The 13,207-nt window shown below is 42.9% G+C and overlaps 1 protein-coding gene across 1 annotated transcript; it reads right to left on the reverse strand.

Moving 5' to 3' along the window:
* Window positions 1-1,595: 1,595 nt before the first annotated feature.
* On the reverse strand, window positions 1,596-3,900 carry LOC109882271 (fish-egg lectin-like). The gene is made up of 5 exons (XM_031815160.1): window positions 3,623-3,900; window positions 3,273-3,506; window positions 2,878-3,095; window positions 2,626-2,744; window positions 1,596-2,042 (listed from the first exon to the last, which is right to left on the reverse strand). Exons 1-5 carry the CDS (start codon window positions 3,675-3,677, stop codon window positions 1,901-1,903), a joined length of 768 nt encoding a protein of 255 aa, XP_031671020.1. The 5' UTR covers window positions 3,678-3,900; the 3' UTR covers window positions 1,596-1,900.
* Between the last annotated feature and the right edge of the window lie 9,307 nt (window positions 3,901-13,207).

Raw genomic sequence — 13,207 nt, forward strand, 5'->3', positions numbered from 1 at the left:
TTTGGTATGACACATGATTACTTAAGTCTGGGTGGATGGGTGGGCGTATAACGCGTTTGAATCTCTTCACGGCTAGCTTTAGCAATTTAGTTAATTAGCAACTTCAACTACTTACTATTTATTAGGTACTTCACAACTACTTAACATGTTAGCTAACCCTTCCCCTAACCTTAAACCTTTTAGCTAACCCTTGCCCTAACCTTAACCCTTTAACCTAACTCCTAAACTTAATCCCTAACCTAGCCTAACTAACATTAGCCAGCTAGCTAAAGTTAGCCACCTAAACAGAATATGTAACATATTGTAAGTTTTGCAAGTTCGTAACATATAATACAATTTATCATTTGTAACATATCGTATGAAAATGGTAATGGACATCCACAAATGAATACATCCCCATACAAAATGTAACATATCATACTAAATAGTGGTCTCGGATTTACGTACAGAATAATACTAATTACTCTGAGACCAGGTTGCCAGGCTCCGCTGATAGTCAGGTGTATTGGTGGTAAAGATTCACTCCATGGTGCAGAAAGGAAAGCTCTGCTGTCTGGATAGCTTTATGTGGGCCCTAACAGTATGTGGGCACTGTCTGTCACCCTTATACTGCAATTAATGGATTGTTTAATGCAGTGGTGTAAAGTACTTAAGTAAAAAATACTTTAAAGTACTACTTAAGTCATTTTTTTGGTATCTGTACTTTACTTTACTATTTATATTTTTGCCGACTTGTACTTTTACTTCACTACATTCCTAAAAAAAACGATGTACGTTTTACTCCATACATTTTCCCTTGCACCCAAAAGTAAATGGTTCGATTCACACCCTTATCAGAGAACATCCCTTGTCATTGTCACGACTTCCACCGAAGGTGGCTCCTCTTCCTGTTCGGTAGGTGCTCGGGTGGTCGTCGATGCCGGCCTACTAGCTTCCACCAATCCATTTTTTCTTTTTCGTTTGTGTCTGTCTGTTTCTGACACCTGTGTTCTATTGAGTTAATTTATGTGGGTTTATTAACCTCGTTGCCTGCTGTTATTTTGTGCGGGAATATGTCTGTGTTTCCAAATAAATATTTTACTATTTGGACTTCAGTGCTCTCCTGCTCCTGACTCTTGCACCTACCTCGTCCTAGTGAGGCACCTTACAGTCATCCCTACTGCCTCTGATCTGGTCAAATCACTAAAGAGTGTTAGGGTATTCCCCTAGCGATCCGTAATTTTTTTTTATTGTGCCATCTGGTTTACTTAAAATAAGGAATTTTTACTTTTACTTTTGATACTTATGTACATTTTTAGCAATTCCATTTAATTTTAGTACTTAAGTATATTTCAAATACTTTTCGACTTTTAATCAAGTAGTATTTTACTTGGTGACTTTCACTTTTACTTGAGTAATTTTCTAATAAGGTATCTTGACTTTTACTCAAGTATGACAATGAAGTACTTTTTCCACCAGTGTAGTGGCTTTGCTGGAATGTATCTAAAACAATTTGTTGAGTTTGCCCCACCAAGATGTACATGCTAAAATCGTCACTGGCAGAGCAACTAAAATCCCCCTGTTCAATATGAAAACAAAGAAACACAGAAATTACAATAGCTTCAAACTGAATGCTTTATTTTTGCGGGAAATGATTATATAATGAGATAATAAGCATTGAAAGGGATTCCATCCATCTCTATGAATAACCTCTGAAGCAAGATCATGAAGATCAGTGATTACTATTGACAGAGATAAAGTACTGAAAAGTATAGTTAGAGTAGTAGGTTTTAGAATGAAGGATTCTTATGAACTGATGTTGGGCAATCGCAAGCAGAAGGCTGTTCCAGAAAGAGAGATCGATGAGTTAGCAAGTGAACTTTAGACAGATCCCGAACGGCCATCAGATGCAGAGGAGAGACTAATGTGTGCACACCATGGTGACTCCAGACTTGGAGACCACCCAAAGACGGCCCAGGTCATAGGTCACGTGGCCCATGCGCATGCACATAGGGATATTGCTCCATCCGGTGCCCTCTGGTTTACTGGCTGTGATGCCGTCTCTGTGTTGAAGAAAGAGGTTCATGTTTTAAAGCTTATGCATTTTTTTAAGTACATCCATTTTTGGACGGTAATAACTGGATATAGCCATAGATTTTTGGAGAATATAACTCTGCCTCTTAAGCTTTATTCAACCACAAAAGAAGCTAAAATGTAAGCTTTTAAGTACATCCATTTTTGGTAAACAATGTTATTGTAAACAAACAATGTATAGCTTTAAAAAACATGTTACATTTTTTTTTGATCTGTCTTTGCATCCGTAGCTCCATGTAAGAATTTGAGAGTGGTTACATTTCTCTAACTACATTCCTCAACTGTTTACCAAAACAAGTGGTGGGATGTCTGGGAAGTTGTTGTTTTAATCCCAAACTGTAGCTTTATAGGACATCCCACTCTTACATACTTCATCGTACAATGTCTACACATGTCTTTATAAGTCCTATAAGTTTAGATCTGATTATATTTGACTGATTTTATTCATGTATCTACAGTATTTTAGTTGCTTCACAAAGCAAGTACAGTAAGGATAATAATTATAATTAAAGGTATACCATTATTATACACATAGTTCAGTAGTAACCTTACCTGGTATAAACTTGGCCTGCAGAGTTAACCCCAAAGACACTACCATCAGTTGCCACTTCAATCATGGAAAGCTTGCCGCCAATGTGTCTCCACCCGTTGTTTTGACAGTCTTGATTCAGCTGGAAACAAACAGATTCAATCAGGTGTTTAGGACCATTTCAACAGATATAATATGAAACAGTTTTAGAATAACTGACACTCTCCATCCTCTACTACTCTGCTCCAGCTCTCACACTCTCTCCCAGATCTTACACTCATTAAGTAGATATCATCATTCTTGTTGACTGCCCAGCACCCAAAGGGTCCACAGCTGTAGTACTTCACAGCTCCTGGCAATCCTGTCCATGGAAGAGGTGAGCCTGGACCCTTGTAACCAACTGTGGCACTACGTGTCAGACAGAATGGAGTATCGTTCATGTTGGCCCCAACAATAAACTGTTCACCTCCAGCATCCAACTGTTTCAGAAGGCCTGAAGACCACAAAGACAGACAGACAGACGGACAAGTAAACATGGAGCACATATCTGTGAGTACTGCCAAATGACCTACAAGTTACAATTTAAAATGTTTTCAACAGCCTGATGGTATCAGGAAAGCTAAGAAGCAGGTGTCCTCTGGATAAATATTGAGTAATTCTCTCCACTAACCTTCAGCTTTCACCCAGTTACCGGCCACATACTTGTAGATTGCATAGTCCTTGTTGACACCCCAGATCCCTGCTGGTCCTACAGTGATATGCTTCAGGGAACCAGGCAGGCGGATCCATTTATCACCTACCAGGTAGTAGGGGATTTGACTTGTGTCTGTTGCAACCACTTGCCCCAGTCCTGCATCGATCTGCATCAGATTCTTGATGTTTACTACCTCCTGACAGTCCCATGCTATGGAGACAAAGATGTGAGGAGAGCACACAGCCAACAAGGAGGATGACATTATGGAGCGAACTTGATGATCAATTCCAAGTTGATCAAGCATGTTTCAGATGATGGTAACTTACCATGACTGACGGTCAGGAGACATAGGACCAATAGGACGGCTGCAGTCGCTCTCATGATGTCTCTGTAGATCTACAGTATACGTTTGGTTGTAAGCCAGACTTCAATTGTCCCCTTGCAAGACTTTGCACTTTTATAGTGTTGTGGAAAATATTGAATCAAATAATTCACCAATACCAGAACTTGTGAATTTATTACAAACTAACAGAGCCGAGCAATTCCATGGAACAACTGACTCTTCATTCTTAGTACTTGGCTTTTATACAGTCTCATCCTTACATAAGTGTCACTCCACTTTACGAATCTTGTTGTCTTACTTAGTTTCCATTCTCTTATTGGCTCAGACATTGGGGCATCGACTCTATTGGTGACATGTCATGCACACTCCTACTTGTGCCTATCACTGTATAGCTAATGTTCCTGTCCAAAAGTCTATACAAGTTCAGGTCGGTGTTGTCTATGTATGAATAGCCCATATACGTGTCCAAAAGCTGAAATAAATCATTCACTCTACTGTTATTCTGACATTTCATATTCTTAAAATAAAGTGGTGATCCTAACTGACCTAAGACAGGGAATGTTTACTAGGATTAAATGTCAGGAATTTCATTTCTCTTTAACAAATGATCCATGTGGACACCCCTTCAAATTTGTGGATTTGTATAAAATCAAGCAAACAGCCATGCAATCTTCATAGACAAACATTGGCAGTAGAATGGCCTTACTGGAGAGCTCAGTGACTTTCAACTTGGCACCGTCATAGGATGCCGTCTTTCCAACAAGTCAGTTCATAAAATGTCTGTCCTGCTAGAGCTGCCCCGTTCAACTGTAAGTGCTGTTATTGTGAAGTGGAAACATCTAGGAGCAACAACGGCTCAGCCGCAAAGTGGTAGGCCAAACAAGCTCACAGAAGTGGACCGCTGAGTGCTGAAGCGCGCAGTGCGTAAAAATCGTTTGTCCTCGTTTGAAACACTCACTACCGAGTTCCAAACTGCCTCTGTAAACAACATCAGCACAATAAATGTTCGTTGAGAGATTCATGAAATGAGTTTCCATTGCCGAGCAACCGTTCAGAAGTCTTAGATTACCATGTGCATTGCCAAGTGTCGGTTGGAGGGGTGTAAAACTAGCCGCCATTGGACTCTGGAGCAGTGGAAACGCGTTCTCTGGAGTGATGAATCCCGCTTCACCATCTGGCAGTCGGATGGCGGATGCCAGGAGAACGCTACCTGCCCAAATGCATAGTGCCAACTGTAAAGTTTGGTGGAGGAGGAATAATGGTCTGGGCCTGTTTTTCGTGGTTCGTGGGTAGGCCCCCCTAGGTCATGTAGTGTATGTAAAGCAATTAGCCCTGTATGCACACTGAAACGGACCAAGAAGGTGGTGTATTTCAGGATGTGGTCTCAAGATTGTGTATCATGATAAACAGCCTGTTGTGTGTTTGATGTCTCAGGGGTTGGCTACTCTAACAAAAGATTCATACAGGACCAACAAACACTGTTTATCCATGCAAAGGCGACCGCAGTCTCTTGTCGCTTTGTCGTTATGGGGTACTGTGTTTGTAGATGTTGTTTTGTGCCGTCTGCTTTGCTTAATATAAGGAATGCAAAATGAGTTATACTTTTAATTTTGATACTTAAGTATATTTAGACTATTACTCAAGGACCATTTACTGGGTGACTTTCACTTTTACTTCAGTCATTTTCTATTAAGGTATGTTTACTTTTACTCAGGCATGGGTACTTTTTACACCACTATCGGAGTATCGGTACACTATAATTACAAGTACCCTTCAAGATCAATTTCATTATAACTAGCCAAATCCTGTGTAACTCCTAGTAAATGCATTGTACTTATGCAGATTTTACATTGTCACGGTCGTCTTATGTCTTATGACGACCGTCATATGTCTTATATACAATGACGGCTTACCAAAAGGCAAAAGGCCTCCTGTGGGGACGGGTGATTAAAAATACAAATAAATTAAATACAAATATAGGACAAAACACACATCCCGAAAGAGAGACAACACTACATAAAGAGAGACCTAAGACAACATAGCATGGCAGCAACACATGAAAACACAGCATGGTAGCAACACAACATGACAGCAGCACAGGGTACCAACATTATTGGGCACAGACAACAGCACAAGGGGCAAGAAGGTAGGGACAACAATACATCACGTAAAACAGCCACAATCTGTCAGTAAGAGTGTCCATGATTGAGTCTTTGAATGAAGATATTGAGATAAAACTGTCCAGTTTGAGTGTTTGCTGCAGCTCATTCCAGCCGCTAGCTGCAGCAAACTGAAAAGACGAGTGACCCAGGGATGTGTGTGCTTTGAGGAACTTTAACAGAATGTGACTGGCAGAACGGGTGTGTATGTGGAGGATGAGGGCTGCAGTATATATCTCAGACAGGGGGGAGTGAGACCTAAGAGAGTTTTATAAATAAGCATCAACCAGTGGGTCTTGCGACAGGTATACAGAGAGGACCAGTTTACAGAGTAGTATAGAGTGCAGCGATGTGTCCATTGGTGGCAAATCTGATGGCCGAATGGCAAAGAACATCTAGCCGCTCAAGAGCACCCTTACCTGCCGATCTATAAATTATGTCTCCATAATCTAGCATGGGTAGGATAGTCATCTGAATCAGGGTTAGTTTGGCAGCTGGAGTGAAAGAGGAGCGATTACGATAGAGGAAACCAAGTCTAGATTTAACTTTAGCCTGCAGCGTTGATATGTGCTGAGAGAAGTGCAGCCTACCGTCTAGCCATACTCCCAAATACTTGTATGAGGTGACTACCTCAAGATCTAAACCCTCAGAGGTAGTAATCACACCTGTGGGGAGAGGGGCATTCTTCTTACTTCACCACATGACCTTTGTTTTGGAGGTTTTCATAACAAGGTTAAGGGCAGAGAAAGCTTGTTGGACACTAAGAAAGCTTTGTTGTAGAGCGTTTAACACAAAAATCTGGGGAGGAACCAGCTGAGTATAAGACTGTATCATCTGCATATAAATGGATGAGAGAGCTTCCTACTGCCTGAGCTATGTTGTTGATGTAAATTGAGAAGAGCGTGGGGCCTAGGATAGAGCCTTGGGGTACACCCTTGGTGACAGGCAGTGGCTGAGACAGCAGATAAACTATTGTCTGTCTTTCTCTTTGAGTCAACTACCCACTACATTTTATGCACAGCAGTGCTAGTTAGCTGTAGCTTGTGCTTTCAGTACTAGATTAATTCTCTGGTCCTTTGACTATGTAGACAACATCTCAGTTCATGCTGCAAGAGCTCTGATAGGTTGGAGGAAGTCTTCCCGAAGTCATGTGGCAGGGTCTACAGTCAATCACGGACTACAGGAAGAATTCCAGCCCAGTCACGGACCAGGATGTCTTGCTCCCAGGCAGACTAAATAACTTTTTTGCCCGCTTTGAGGACAATACAGTGCCACTGACACGGCCTGCAACGAAAACATGCAGTCTCTCCTTCACTGCAGCCGAGGTGAGTAAGACATTTAAACGTGTTAACCCTCGCAAGGCTGCAGGCCCAGACGGCATCCCCAGCCGCGCCCTCAGAGCATGCGCAGACCAGCTGGCCGGTGTGTTTACGGACATATTCAATCAATCCCTATACCAGTCTGCTGTTCCCACATGCTTCAAGAGGGCCACCATTGTTCCTGTTCCCAAGAAAGCTAAGGTAACTGAGCTAAACGACTACCGCCCCGTAGCACTCACATCCGTCATCATGAAGTGCTTTGAGAGACTAGTCAAGGACCATATCACCTCCACCCTACCTGACACCCTAGACCCACTCCAATTTGCTTACCGCCCAAATAGGTCCACAGACGATGCAATCTCAACCACACTGCACACTGCCCTAACCCATCTGGACAAGAGGAATACCTATGTGAGAATGCTGTTCATCGACTACAGCTCGGCATTCAACACCATAGTACCCTCCAAGCTCGTCATCAAGCTCGAGACCCTGGGTCTCGACCCCGCCCTGTGCAACTGGGTACTGGACTTCCTGACGGGCCGCCCCCAGGTGGTGAGGGTAGGCAACAACATCTCCTCCCCGCTGATCCTCAACACTGGGGCCCCACAAGGGTGCGTTCTGAGCCCTCTCCTGTACTCCCTGTTCACCCACGACTGCGTGGCCACGCACGCCTCCAACTCAATCATCAAGTGTGCGGACGACACAACAGTGGTAGGCTTGATTACCAACAACGACGAGACGGCCTACAGGGAGGAGGTGAGGGCCCTCGGAGTGTGGTGTCAGGAAAATAACCTCACACTCAACGTCAACAAAACTAAGGAGATGATTGTGGACTTCAGGAAACAGCAGAGGGAACACCCCCCTATCCACATCGATGGAACAGTAGTGGAGAGGGTAGCAAGTTTTAAGTTCCTCGGCATACACATCACAGACAAATTGAATTGGTCCACTCACACAGACAGCATCGTGAAGAAGGCGCAGCAGCGCCTCTTCAACCTCAGGAGGCTGAAGAAATTCGGCTTGTCACCAAAAGCACTCACAAACTTCTACAGATGCACAATCGAGAGCATCCTGGCATCCTGGTGCAGACCTGTAGTGAGGTCTGCACAACGCATCACCAGGGGCAAACTACCTGCCCTCCAGGACACCTACACCACCCGATGCTACAGGAAGGCCATAAACCACCCGAGCCACTGCCTGTTCGCCCCGCTATCATCCAGAAGGCGAGGTCAGTACAGGTGCATCAAAGCTGGGACCGAGAGACTGAAAAACAGCTTCTATCTCAAGGCCATCAGACTGTTAAACAGCCACCACTAACATTGAGTGGCTGCTGCCAACACACTGACAATGACACTGACTCAACTTCAGCCACTTTAATAATGGGAATTGATGGGAAATGATGTAAATATATCACTAGCCACTTTAAACAATGCTACCTTATATAATGTTACTTACCCTACATTATTCATCTCATATGCATACGTATATACTGTACTCTATATCATCGACTGCATCCTTATGTAATACATGTTGTATCACTAGCCACTTTAACTACGCCACTTGGTTTACATACTCATCTCATATGTATATACTGTACTCGATATCATCTACTGTATCTTGCCTAGGCTGCTCTGTACCATCACTCATTCATATATCCCTATGTACATATTCTTTATCCCCTTACACTGTGTATAAGACAGTAGTTTTGGAATTGTTAGTTAGATTACTTGTTGGTTATTACTGCATTGTCGGAACTATAAGCACAAGCATTTCGCTACACTCGCATTAACATCTGCTAACCATGTGTATGTGACAAATAAAATTTGATTTGATTTGATTTGATAACTACTGTGTTAAATACAAATTACTACTAATGTACCCAGAGGAGGACGGAAGTTAGCTGTCCTCCAGCTACACCATTGTACTACCCTACAGAATGCTGTTGAGACTACTGTAGAACTTCATTTAAAAACAGTGTGTTTTAATCAATTATTTGGTGACGTGAATATATTTTGTATAGTTTTATCTGACAAGGAGAGTCCAGGATGTGTGTGTGGGTGGGTGTGTGCGCGTGTGCGTGCTGGTAGTTGCGTGCTGGTGGGTGCCTTTAGCATAACAGGGTTGCTGGGGAAAAGCTCAATCGATCCTGAGAGAAAGAGATTTTTGCAGTTTGCTCCTGCTCACCTCAGAAAACGGTTACTCCTGTTGGGTTGGGAGCGGGCGCAGAACCACTCCTCTCGCACTCCCCTGTGATTCAGATTGTATCTCAGATGGCACCCTACTTCCTGTATAGTGCACTACTTTTGACTATAGCCCTATAGACCCTGGTCAAAAGTAGTCCACTACAAAATATAGTGTGCCATTTGGGACGCAGGCTCAATGTGCTGTTTCATCTCCTCTCTCATCTCACCTCGTCTCACCTAATGCTGGGCACAGCCACATGATCACGGCATACGGGAGGGACTCGATAACAGGCTTTGCTACTCTTGCCAACACTCTTACATCCTTTCTCCCTAAACAAGCCTCCTGTCCCTCTTTAGGTCTGGTTTTGTGGGATAAACGATACAGGGACACTATGTATTATACGGTTTCATACACAACATGAAGGGGATAGCAGCACACGAGATGAGGCCCATCCGCGCTACTCATCGGCTCTTTCCCAATTCATCTTTCCTCGGTTCCTCACATCCTCTTTCCTCACTGCATCCTCAAAGCGCATTGGAGAAAAGGGCTTAGAGGAGGGACCTTGGACCTAGGCGAGGAATAACGGAAAGATGAATTACGACAGAGCCATTGTGTAGCCATTGGATAATTTAGGCCAACTATTTCCTGCCTGTGCTGGTGTCACGTTCACACAGGATGTTAACTGAGATGGAGGATGCTGCTTAGTTATCACAGGGAGGGGAAGGATCTTCGGGGAGGAGAGGGGTCCTCGCAGCATGGAGGGGCGGTGATGAGTCAGCACACATTTGTGTCTGAAAAAGCCTTACCAAAACAGAGCAAAAACTATATCTGTGGGTTTTGGGGTGACCTTTAAAAGAATTCCCTCGGCGGTATCAGTCTGCGGAGTTGAGAGGAAAAGCCTTTTTTTTGTCTGTGTTTGAACTATCTCAAGGGAATTGATGCGACAGAACGGAATAGGTTCTCTCTTGCTGTAACCTTATGTGAAAAAAAGCTATCATTCTGAGATATACAGTATATGAATTTGTGTGGGGGAGCATTGATGTGAGGTAGATATGGTATATATACATGACTGTAGAAGCGCTAAATATAATATAGCCAACATACATTCAGAGTGCAAATGATTGAGACTGACAACTGTGGTAGGACTGAGGTAAAAACCTGTTGTCCCTGGTGCCATTGCATCAAAGTATTGCACCACTGACCATGCACATAATTGCATCACTGTGTTGTACAGTGCAGTTTGAGACAGACATTGAGGGAGCAGACTGCAGAGGCATAAAGGCTGAGAGCCACCTAGTGGTCGACATTCTCAGCACATCCAGCTGCAGAACAGCAACTCTATCAAATGTTATATGTCCAGTGGTGGAAAACATACCCAATTGTCATACTTGAGTAAAAGTAAAGATACTTTAACTTGAGTCATTTTCTATTAGAGTGAGTAACCCAGTAAAATACTACTTGAGTAAAAGTCTAAAAGTATTTGGTTTTAAATATACTTAAGTATTAAAAGTAAATGTAATTGTTATAATATACTGAAGTCCTTTACACCACTGCATATGCAGAGGCATAAGGGCTGAGAGCCACCTAGTGGTCAACATTCTCACACATCCATCAAACACCATATGCCAGTAACTGTCCCACTCTCTGAACCCTAGGCCTGTACTCAGTGTGGAAATCACTGAAGCCTAAACTTATCTTAAAGGGGCTAGTATTGTCCATGAGTGAGGACCCCACCAGAGACCTAACTTGTCCTCATTTGCAGATAATACACAGCCATTACACACTGCTTCCGATCACTGCGAAGTTTCACTTCGTTATGGGAGGTCACGTCCATAGCCCGTTGATATACTGGCATGAATAATATTAATTATGCAAGTCATTCTAGAGAGTGTGGCAAATACCATCTATGTCAATGTGGTTCTGGCCACTCAGCAAATGCATTCTGGTTATTAGCTAAATAAACTCTATATTAGTTTATTATATATACCCATGTGCTTTACCTTTCTGCTTCAGATTCCATCAGAACAACCTTCTGCAGTATGTTGAATTCTGAGTCCCCCGTTCCTACTGGCATACACACAAAATATCAAGAGGGGTCACTGTTTTTTAATTAACCTCCCCGCAACACGGCAGAATACAAACCTGCACCATAGCTACTGAACAAGATGAGGTGCTATTATTGTCATTTGCTGTGGGTGAAAGGTCATTAGAATGTTGCCTGTATGACGCACCAGGGCTCTGTGGGTTCTTCTCTTATCCATAACACAACAACAACAACCCTATGGACCGGAGCAGAAGAGTCTACAGTAACAACAACCCTATGGACCGGAGCAGAGAGAGTCTACAGTAACAACAACCCTATGGACCGGAGCAGAGAGAGTCTACAGTAACAACAACCCTATGGACCGTAGCAGAGCAGTCTACAGTAACAACAACCCTATGGACCGGAGCAGAGCAGTCTCAAAGACAGACAGTGTACCTACCATGGAGATCCTATAATCTTACTATTAAAAACTGGGTGGTTTGAGGCCTAAATGCTGATTGGCTGAAAACTGTGGGATATCATACCGTATACCATGGGTATGACAACACTTTCTTTTTCACTGGTCTAATTATGTTGGTAACCAGTTTATAATAGCAGTAAGGCATCTTGGGGGTTTGTGGAATATGGCATTAGTTAGCCACCGATTGTGCAAGTTCTCTCCCACTTAAAAAGATGAGAGAGGCCTGTAATTTTCATTCATAGGTACACTTCCACTATGACATACAAAATTAGGGGAAAAAATCCAGAAAGAGAAGGAGGTTTTCACTCAAATCTCACGATACATGGCCCCCATTCATTATTTCCTTTACACGGATCAGTAGTCCTGGTCCCTTTGCAGAAAACAGCCCCAAAGGAATGATGTTTCCACCCCCATGCTTCATCAGTAGGTATGGTGTTCCTTTGGATTTGCAACTCAGCATTCTTTGGTCCCTACCAAACACGACTTGAGTTGAATTTTTACAAAAAGCTCTATTTTGGTTTCATCTGACCATAGACATTCTCCAAACTCTTCTTCTGGATCATCCGAATAGCTCTCTAGCAAACTTTCAGATGGGCCTGGACATATGTACTTGCTTAAGGCAGGTGGGCCACGTCTGCACTGCAGGATTTGAGTCCCTGGCGGCGTAGTGTGTATGACTGTAGGTTATGACTTTGTTACTTGAACCCAGCTCTCTGCAGGTCATTCACTGAGGTCCCCCCGGGTGAGATCTTGCATGGAGCCCCAGATCGAGGGAGATAATCAGTGGCCTTGTATGTCTTCCATTTTCATAATAATTGCTCCCACAGTTGATTTCTTCAAACCAAGCTGCTTACCTATTGCAGATTCAGTCTTCCCAAGCCTGGTGCAGGTTTACAATTGTGTTTCTGGTGTCCTTTGACAGATCTTTGGTCTTGGCCATAGTGGAGTTTGGAGTGTGACTGTTTGAGGTTGTGGACAGGTGTCTTTTATACTGATAACAAGTTCAAACAGGTGCCATTAATTCAGGTAACGAGTGGAGGACAGAGGAGCATCTTCTAGAAGAAGTTACAAGGTCTGTGAGAGCCAGAAATCTTGCTTGTTTGTATGTGACCAAATACTTATTTTCCACCATAATTTGCAAATAAATTCATAAAAAATCCTACAATGTGATTTTCTGGATTTTCTTTTCTCATTTTGTCTGTCATAGTTGAAGTGTACCTATGATGAAAATTAGGCCTCTCTCATCTTTTAAGTGGGAGAACTTGCACAATTGGTGGCTGACTAAATACTGTTTTGCCCCATGATATATATATATATAAAGTGTCTCCAGCACGTATGTATGCTGTAGGAGCGAACTGATAGCTTGCCAGAGTATTTTAAATTCAGTGCAGAAACTCTGTCT

The sequence above is a fragment of the Oncorhynchus kisutch genome, unplaced genomic scaffold, assembly GCF_002021735.2.
Source record: "Oncorhynchus kisutch isolate 150728-3 unplaced genomic scaffold, Okis_V2 Okis09a-Okis19a_hom, whole genome shotgun sequence".
In the NCBI taxonomy this organism is placed as follows: Eukaryota; Metazoa; Chordata; class Actinopteri; order Salmoniformes; family Salmonidae; genus Oncorhynchus; species Oncorhynchus kisutch.

Coding starts and splice junctions, on each gene's coding strand:
- LOC109882271 (XM_031815160.1), bottom strand. CDS start 3,677: ATGAGAGCGACTGCAGCCGTCCTATTGGTCCTATGTCTCCTGACCGTC. Junction 3,507..3,622: donor TCTCCTGACCGTCAGTCATG/GTAAGTTACCAT, acceptor TTGTCTCCATAG/CATGGGACTGTCAGGAGGTA. Junction 3,096..3,272: donor TAACTGGGTGAAAGCTGAAG/GTTAGTGGAGAG, acceptor TGTGGTCTTCAG/GCCTTCTGAAACAGTTGGAT.